The sequence below is a fragment of the Monopterus albus genome, unplaced genomic scaffold, assembly GCF_001952655.1.
Source record: "Monopterus albus unplaced genomic scaffold, M_albus_1.0 scaffold39.1, whole genome shotgun sequence".
Lineage (NCBI taxonomy): Eukaryota > Metazoa > Chordata > Actinopteri > Synbranchiformes > Synbranchidae > Monopterus > Monopterus albus.
In genome coordinates, this window is record NW_018127919.1 from 1,992,269 (window position 1) to 2,002,226 (window position 9,958).

The 9,958-nt window shown below is 39.7% G+C and overlaps 1 protein-coding gene across 3 annotated transcripts in view; it reads right to left on the reverse strand.

The window, feature by feature from the left end:
* The window catches only part of LOC109959502 (connector enhancer of kinase suppressor of ras 2-like), a 30,396-nt gene that overhangs the window by 13,403 nt on the left and 7,035 nt on the right, over positions 1 to 9,958 (reverse strand). For 2 of the 3 annotated variants that reach the window (XM_020598925.1, XM_020598927.1), the window contains exons 2-8: positions 8,359 to 8,522; positions 5,843 to 6,045; positions 5,250 to 5,355; positions 4,274 to 4,315; positions 4,054 to 4,173; positions 2,285 to 2,344; positions 2,070 to 2,138 (exon numbers count right to left, since the gene is read on the reverse strand). In XM_020598925.1, the coding sequence (XP_020454581.1) occupies positions 2,070 to 2,138; positions 2,285 to 2,344; positions 4,054 to 4,173; positions 4,274 to 4,315; positions 5,250 to 5,355; positions 5,843 to 6,045; positions 8,359 to 8,522 (764 nt within the window). The remainder of the gene's footprint in view (positions 1 to 2,069; positions 2,139 to 2,284; positions 2,345 to 4,053; positions 4,174 to 4,273; positions 4,316 to 5,249; positions 5,356 to 5,842; positions 6,046 to 8,358; positions 8,523 to 9,958) is intronic. The other variant, XM_020598928.1, reaches the window with a different exon arrangement.

Below are 9,958 nucleotides of genomic sequence, written 5' to 3' on the forward strand. Positions count from 1 at the left end.
TTTTTTATTTGTTAAAAACGTTTGAAATATCCAATAAATTTCGTTCCACTTCATGATTGTGTCCCACTTGTTGTTGATTCTTCACAAAAAATTACAGTTTTATATCTTTATGTTTGAAGCCTGAAATGTGGCAAAAGGTCGCAAAGTTCAAGGGGGCCGAATACTTTCGCAAGGCACTGTATTGTCCTGCATGAAGTGTGTTTATGTGGTTGACACAGTCCCTATTTATTGACAAGTCCTGTAGTAGAAATCCAATCCACCATTGCTTCCTAGAGTTATTTATTGCTTTTTTCCCACCTTGTGCTCAAAAGCACAGAAAATGTCCATTTCATTAGCTTATTCCACGTGTCATGACATGTTCAAAGTTAATCACAAAGCAGCATTTCCCTTGGAGAATTTTTCATTTCATTCATATCCTTCTGTCACCATTAAGTCCTTTTCCTCAGCAGCTATGCACTTCTCCCATTTTCCTTAATTATAGATCCCTGAGCTGTTTCAAGTGTGTTTTGTTTCATTGGTGATAGTTTTTAAACCCAGAGGTTTGTTCTACATCTCCCTTAAGATGTTTTTCTTGATTAACATTTAAGACATTTTCAGTGCCGCTCTCTTCTAGTTTGTTATCTAGGACAGATAATACAAGGAATACTCGATCATCATAGACGCATTAAGTGCTCGGCTCAGTATCACTGTTTCTTCAAAGGTTTCTCCTTAGCTAATGCCCCCCTCACTGAGAGATTCGTGAATATTTAATCATCATGATTTTGAAATCTATGGGCCACACAGAATTAAATATACAGTATTAACAACACTTAGCTTGGTTATGTCAGTTATAATGACTGACGGTGCAGTTTGGGAGCAGCAGAAACGTCAGCTGAGTTTACAGATTGCCATCACCTACTTAAGCTGTCAAACTCCCTCAGCTGCTGCTCATTTCAGCAACAGTCACAGCAGGACAGCTTTCCATCCCCCATCTCCCCAGCACCACCAACTGTGAACACCGGTGTCTCACTTCCATATTACATATTAATACAGCGCAATAAATACTCTTCACTTGATACTGTTTTTCCAGCCAGTACAGGAAATTAATGTATTACTGTTTGGTACTAACATTAGATGGTACAAGATATGCACCTACAGATGTCAATTAATCTGCAACTTTGAAAAGCTGCTCCCAGTTCAACTGTAAATGACAGCTAGACATTTTGTGAAATGCACCGGGGGAATTGTTAACATAACCCATGGCCCTGATGCATTTGGGCACTTCAGTCTGAGTACTGTTCAAGCAATGCAAGCCCTATCATATGTACTGTACACACAGTACATGCAATATACAATATCAACCACACTGAAAAGAAAGAGACTTGACACGCAATTCAAGCCTGTTTCTGCATCAAGTGGGTTAGATGAATGACTGAAATGAACCTGACTTGAGTTGTGTAATTATCATACTGTTGCACATATGAGTAGCAATTATTTTAGACAAAGGGTGCTATATTTAAATTCTGAGCCACACAAAGTTTTTCCTTTCATTTCCACTGAATTTATACTGTGCTGTGTACACTGCTGTGTTTGAGCAGTTTATCTTACTGCCAAAATCTCACAGATTTTGGCTGGTTGGTGCAGGTTGAAGTTGGGCCCATATAAATGTCTATATGGGTATATGATGGGTTTCTAAGAACTAAATCGCTGCTAACAAATGTCTATGACCTGGATGACTGTCCACGGTTAGTTGAGAGCCCTGAACAGACACCCCTGATTGGCTGAAGTGCTCTTATGAGCATGGGCTCAGTGATTTAAAATGACCATTTGACTGACCCTGTGATGGGCAACATATCCATCCAGAGTAGCATATCCTCCACATCCTCAAAAATGTCCAACAGGCACTACAGCCAGCCACCAACACATAACAAGGGTCAGTGGAGCTGTGATGGCTTGCGTTCAAATGAATTGCACACACACATGAACACCATATGCACTATGTGCAAAAGCAACGGAAAACTGCAAATAAAAATTACATGCAAATTAAGAGAAAACACAACATAAGCAAGAGAGCAAAACTCTGGTCTTACCACCGTCTGATGATTGACCTGAATTACTTCATCTCCAGCATGGATTTTCTTACAGCGGTCTGCCAGGGACTGATGGACAGGCAGAAAGGCAGAGTCATTAAATGCTGCTCTATGTCACTGTCATGACAGAGCCTACTGTGACACAATCAGAAGTGACACACCTCATATACACTATGAGTGAATGTGTAGGTGAACACAAAAAGGCTCATACTTACTCCTTCAGTTGTCCCAGTGATTACATGCAAACCGTCATATGTTGATTTGATATACATGCCCTGTGGGGAGACAGCAGCAGTGTAAATGTGAATTTACATTTTAAAGCAAACGCAATGCATTTGCAGAACAGACCAGGCAAAGAGCATGTTCGCAATTATTTTTAGCAGCAGTGAAAAGTGAGCATTTTTATACTGCCTTTGGATTTGTCTAAACAGAAATAATGATTGTACTTTCCAACACATCCAGCACAGTTTGGATTTACAGTGAGTCCCACTGAAATATTCCTTGAAGCAGATTGAATTAAACATTGTTTACTTGCAAACAGTGTTTGTAGCAAAAAGCTTTCACTAAAAGAGGTCCAAAGTGTATTACAAACACACAGATACACACAACCAAGCGTGTATTTGCATACATACTCACATGAGTGCATAACAGTATACTCACACAATTACAGACACACACTCATACAGATACACAAAAGCAGCATGTCAGCCTTCAAGATGAGTGGAAGAGATTTATTTTTAGCCCACATGGCTCCCTGTTGTGTCCATGTTTCACTGAACGGATGAAAGAACTTCCATGTTCGCTGTTAGTGTTTGCGTGGGGGTCGGGCTCTTATTGTGGCCCCGAGGTGGGAGACCGTGGCTGATTGTAGGTCAGTGCGACAATGGTGTCTAAGACAGTGCTGATGGTTATACATTCATGACACAAATAAGTCTTTTCTTTGCTAGTTAACTAAATATTTACAGTTTGTCCCAAATATAAAAGCATACAGTCGGTTGCTACATTGCAACGTGTACAGTACATTTATTCACAGTGCATTTGCCCCTTTTCAACACCGACAACATGTTTCTTTTCATGTTTCACCACCTGACTCATATGTCCAGCAGCTCAATAAAACCTAGTTTGGGGACAGCTACACTAACCTCCACAGAGTACAGCAGCACACAGTGTTTATGTTTTACCTCAGTGTTCTTACTATTTGGAAACATAAAATGATGCAACTGATATTTAAAGCGCCAGTTTAAGAACTCAACAGCCACTTCTCTGTTCAGAAACAACCAACCAGATACTCTGAATAAGACACTAAAAACAAGTGGGCTTGTATGCCTCTAGCTACCCATCATGTGATTGGATGATCAGTTCCACAACTTTATCTTATCTATATATGTCTTATATATATATTTATAGCTAAATTTGGGTAGCTATTTCATTTATAAGCTGCTTAATGACATCCATAAATACCACAAGACCATAAGTACTGCATTACTGTTTGTAATAAAGTTTTTACGGGTGTTTAATATTTTAAGCTCTTAATGCAAATGACTAGTTTCTGCTTGAAACATCTTGTACTACTGCAGTACCGATTATTATTACAACAATATTACCTGGTAGTGTAATTATTTCTCGCAACATGTAATTAAGCAGCCTGCAATTTTAAAGATTACATAACTTTTGCATGTTCTTTGTAAACTAGAATCTTGTCAAAAAAGTGGGTGCTCTACCATTTATATGCATTATTCCTGTCATAATTTTGCAGGATTAGTTGCATCATTAACACCAAGAAAGTCCATAATCTTGCAGCTGCAGCAGGTTCTTTCATCTTTCACACAAAGCCAATAATTATGTTTGTATTTTAAAAAGACAGAGCTACAGAGGTCCTGCAACACCACAGAAACACGCAGAGCATCCTGTAACGGCACTACTGGGTAAGATGCCAATGAGAACTGAGTGCAGTTCCTTAAGCCTGACTGAAGCATAGTCTTACCAGCCCTTCAGCGGATTTTATGTTGGCGAGCTGCACAACCTCCAAATGTGCAGCCTGGGACACCATAGGATCCGAGGACAGAGAGATAATGTGGTCGCACACTCCCGACAGAGTTTTACACTGGGGAGGACATATTAGGGACGATTACAACTATAAAACGTGCACCTTAAAGCTTCACTTACTGTATATTAGATCCAGTAGAACAAAGTCAACAACTCACCACATGCAGGATTTTGTTTTCTGTTTCGTACACAGAGCAGTCCTAGGGGAACAGTCAGAGAGCAATGTTACCTCAAGAGAATGTGTCAAAATGAAGTTATTATTGGCATTTTTGCTGTAGGTGGATCTAAGCAAAAATGGAGCAGCTTGGCACCTATAACCTCCAACACTCCCACACAGACATGCACAAACACAAAACAAATGAATCACCAACGCGGAGGCATGACTCTCTCTTTCTCTCTGCCAGTCTTCCTCTTTCAGTTTTCAACTTTCTCCCTTTAACCCTCTTTCACTTCCACCTTTAATTTTTCCCACTTAGATTTTTCTCTTATCTCCATATCAACAATCTCCTTCATAGTGATTCTCATAAAAGTTAGTAAACAACACTTCTCTCATTATATACTGATCTTTTAGGGTTGTACAGATTGTGTGTCATTTTTTTATACGCCTGCATACAAAGCCAAACATAATGACAATAAAATCTCATCTGTGATTATTAACATTTTATCTGACCTGCTTGTGTCTTTGCTTTTGGAAATATTTTTACATATTTTATTTACAACTACAGCTGAGTTGACCTAACCTGAAGTAATTATTTATGCATAAGTAAATAACATTTTAACCGTTAAACTGACTGCAGAACATCACTATACCTTATGTAAATCTCCTGTTATTTAAACCTTTCATTTGGACTCCTCTTTGAATATGCATGTATAAAGATTTAATAGGTGCAAAAACAGTATTACATGCTTTAAACTGGATGTTCATATATGAGTAATTATGTGAAATGCTGCTTCTGTTTTTTCTGCATCAAAGGTTATAACACATTTTTTGGAACTTCAGCCTTTAAAAAGGATATGCACATATGCTGTCCATGTATCATGCATTTGGAAAAAAACATTTTATATTTGTAAAAAGATAATAACTGTCCTTGAACTGTGCAGTATATCATAACATCACATTATACATTTATTTACCTGTTGTACAATTGTGGTGAGCTCAAGACACAGCTGGATGACATTGTTTCTGGTCACGGAATAGTCTGCCACTGCAGCAAATGGAGACCTAAAACATAAGGAGCACCTGGACTGAACCATTAGATCATTCTTCTATCGAGACTAAATCACTGGTAAAACTGTGGGAACATTTCCAAACACACAATCATCAGTGTGTGTACACATACATGCACACGTGGTGAGGATTCTTTTGTTTTTATCCATATCACAAACTTAATGTCAAATTTAACCAGTCCAACAAATCAAATCCAGTCGGATCCAGATTTAATATTTTTGCTTAAAAAATAATTGTCATAAGTGTCTATCTAAGATTGACTTCAGACCTAAAACCTGCCCAAGGACCAATATTTCAGTAGGAAAGTGCAAACTTGGAGATAAAATACATCCAAACCACAGCTGCTTCTACTGAAGCACCAAGCTACAAAGACTAAAAGCAAAACACTATTTGTGCATGACTATATTTTAAATGTGAACTTATGTGTATATCCAGATGTTTACACTTGCATTTTAACAAGTTTGAACACATTACAGGTGCACCATTTTGCAAACCTCACCTGTCCAGCCACGCCAGAAGGCTTTTGGCTGCAGCAATCAGGTCCACCACAGAAGTAAGAAAATCGTTGGGAAGCTTACGGGTGGCTCGGCCATCGTATTGGCCGCTGCGCCGCCTGCCTGTGATGAAGTTCTGCAGGTTCTTGGCAGATGCATTAAGCTTATGAGAAAGAGTCTTCAGATTCTCAGTCTCCAGCCCATAATTCTAGAGGAGAAAGAAAAATAAATCCACTTTGTTTGACTGGTTTGTCAGTGTTTGTTTTAGCTGTGTTGCATTGCAAAAGATTTCCCTAGTGTGGAGAGTGAATGCAATTGTTGTCATCACACTGCTGCACCACCTTGTCATACTATCAGAGATGCTGCTCATGTACCAAACATGTGAAGAATAAAGCCACTGACCCATCCGCTCAGACCTGCTCCCCTCCAGGCCTGTGAGTGTTTATCATGTCAGAGTTTCTTGGGAGGGCACAGCGTGCCAGGAGGGCCACTAATCATATTTAATACAGCAGTGCCTGAGAGACTTAAAACTAAATTCCAGTTACATAAGGAGCTTTGGGGTTGAAGCAGCAGTGATGCAGGATGAGAGGACTTTCGAGTCAGATCGCATCTGTGACCTAAGTCCACTAAATCTCAACCCAGTGTCTCTGTGTGTCTTGTACACCAACACATCCCCATCTTTATCCCTGTTCCAACCTGTCTCCTTCATTCCCACCTCCCATTCATCTTTTACCATATCCTCCTTTTATATTCCCACATCTGACTGTCTGGTGCTTCACACCTTTGACGATACTACAGATTGGGATGTAATGGGATCAAATGGTCCTCAGTGCAGGGTATTACAGAAGGCCATCAGTGACTACTGTCCCACTGATTGTCTTTTTAGTGCACACATAAGTATAAGATTCTGAAAATAAATAGAATCACAGCATCTTAAACTCCTTTTCAGCTGTGCGCTACAGGTGGACGACACACCAACCAATTCAAACAATATTCTTCAGCTTTTTGTTAACATTTACATAGAAATGAAAGTAAACTGCTCTTAGTAAAAGCTGTGAAAATACCTTAACTGGTAAGTTAACTTCTACTTTCTCAAACTGACAAAAATGGCAATTAGAAGCTGAACATTAGATGTAGAGCAAGGCTTTAAATGTATAATGAATTAATCAGGAACCGTTTCACAAGGCAGTTCATCATTTGGTTCATTTTTTAAAGCAAAAAATTTAGAAAACCACCCAGTTTAAGCTTCTCTAATGTGAGGATTTGATGTTTTATTTCTGTTTTATATCACTGTTACGCTATTAGTCAAAAGGCTGGACACATTTTCTCGGTCAGTTCAGTGGGAAAGTGTGTCCAGAATAGCGTAACTTCATGTATGCTTTGGTTCTGGACTACTGGTTGCAGAAAATAAACAAACTGAAGATGCCTCCTTGGGGTCTGGGAAATTGTAACAGTTCTGTAATTGTTTTCTGACATTTTATGTTCCAAATGAGTCATCGGTGACAAATAATCCACTGATACACCAATAATAAAAACAATCTGTATTTGTGGCCCAAATTAGATCACATATGAATTCTGAATTGTTGTGAGCTAACACATGCCTAAATCAACTAACAAACAGCCAAAACTACAGCATAAACAAAGAAGAACTAAGAAATATGTCAAACCAAATCACAGCAATGAATGACTGGAAAAACAATGAAAGTTCTCCAGAGTTAAGATTTTTCTCCTGTTACTGTAAATATATGATGGAAATGTTCTGTGTTAATGCATTTTAAAATATAAGTTTCAGAAAGAAGTACATATTCAAAAACTAAAATGGACATTTTGGTAAAGGAAACTCCCTCTCACACTGGGGGAAGAGACTCTCCTGAAAAGAAATGGTAATTTTCTCTTACACTGTTGCAGCCCAGGTCTGGGATCACAAGGTTATACAGGTCACTACAGTGGCAAGTAGAGCGAGTGTCGCAGACTTAATATGTTCTAACTACTTCAGCAGCACTTTAGCCCCATCAGCGGAACAGCAGTCGCTCATGCTGACACACACAAAACGTCTGTTCCTTAGACTTAGAGCAAAAATATTTTCAAGTGGAGGCTGTAATACATGTCAGCATTAATGGCAGCTGTAAAATCTGCTTGTAGAGGATATTTTAGTCAGATTATTAAAATTGGCAGATTTGTTGTGATGTTTGAAAAATAAGGTCTAAAGCATTTTATTCTGTTGTAAAGTTTAAAGCTAAGAACAGCATGTTTATTTTAATAAGGAAATTAAAATTCCCTTAAATGTTCACTGGGATGTCGGATACTGTTAGTGATTAATCGATTTTATGGACAGTAACCTTATGCAAAAAATACAGCTAAAACATCATCACTATCAGTTTGTATCTTCAATCCGCATTTATGGGGTTTATACAATGATTTTTTAAAATTGTTTTGATAAGCTGAGGAGGCACCAAATGTGCTACACAAGTGTCAACCGACAGCAGTGGCAATACAGAATAGTGGGAAGCTCGGGCCTCACCAGTGCACAGAGTAAGTCGACAGCCTCCAGTATGAGCTCCTGGTGGCCGATTCTGGACACTCCCAGATCCTCCAGCTCCTGGTGGGTGATACACAGCAGTTGGTCCCCCCCAACCTTTTCCTTCTCAAAGGTTTTGATGTACTGCTGCAGGCAGTCGTCCAGGCCTAAGGGAACCAGACAGGACATCCAAACCTTCAGCACAGCTCGACAAGGTGAGAATTTTGTTGGCTGGCACTATGAGACTTTCACATTTTCTGTGAAGCCTCGATTTGCATTACGTGTTCTAATAGGGCTTGATATCACCTTCCCTGCCAAAATCTGTGCTGTAAATCTGTAAAGTGTTAGCACAGGTTGTATTTTGTTGTGTCCTAAAGTGTGAAACAGTCTGTGTCAGGAAGAAATGTGAACCCTCATCAGCGGTCCCAGAGTGCATTTTCAGCTTTAAACTAGAAAAACTAAAAAGGTGCTGTGTGTCTGAGTTCAGCTTGTTTCACGTCTTTCACTGCTGTAGCAGGTGTGAAGGCCCAGAGTGCATTTTCAGATTTAAACTAGAAAAACTGAAAAGGTGCTGTGTGTCTGAGCTCAGCTTGTTTCATGTCTTTCACTGCTGTAGCAGGTGTGAAGTCTTTGAGTGCAGCAGATGAAAACAAACTGACTCTGCAGCTCCTGTCTGTATCAAAGGTTTCTGCCTTATACTCTGAGCTTTATATTTGGAAACTGCTAACATGAGTTTCAGTACAGTATACACTTGAGGTAGACATAAATGCAGAACCTCCTAGGAAAGAATTAAATCACTCTAATACAACAAAAAAAATCTACTCAATTACCACATGCTTAAATAAAACCTCTCTCTAACACAGAATTCAGCAAAAATCACATGGAGGTATTGACTTCATTTTCTTTAGAAGTCCCCCCTGTTTCAAAGCCCTGCAACATTTGGGACATATGACTTCAGATGAATGCTCAGGTTGCCTGTCTGATGCAGACAGAAGGGAGCACTTGCTACCTGAGAATAATTTATACCAGAGTGATGGCAAGAGCCAAGTATGCAAGAGAGAAGGAAAGCATCCCCACCTCAGCTGTGAAACATGGTGGTTGGAGGAGTTATGGCTCGGGCATGTAGGAACGGGCTCGTTTATCTTTATTGGTGAAATAACTGCTGATGAGACAGTAGAGGCAAAATCAATTCTGCAGCATATGGACACATCTTATCTGCTCAAGCGAATGTCTCAAAACTTATTGGCCAGCAGCCCATTCTACAGCAAGGCAATGATCTCAAACACACTGCTAATGCACCAAACGAGTATTTCAATGGTGGTGAAAGAACTCAGATTATTTACATACACTAGCAGTGCCACAGTTACTCTGTTGCAAGTAAAAGTCCTACATTCAAAATTTACTTAAGTAAAAGTACAAAGGCATCCATCCATCCATCCATTTTCCTCCGCTTATCCGGGACCGGGTCGCGGGGGCAGCAGTCTAAGCAAAGATGCCCAGACTTCCCTCTCTCAGACACTTCCTCCAGCTCCTCCGGGGAAATGCCGAGGCGTTCCCAGGCCAGCCAAGAGACATAGTCCCTCCAGCGTGTCCTGGGTCTTCC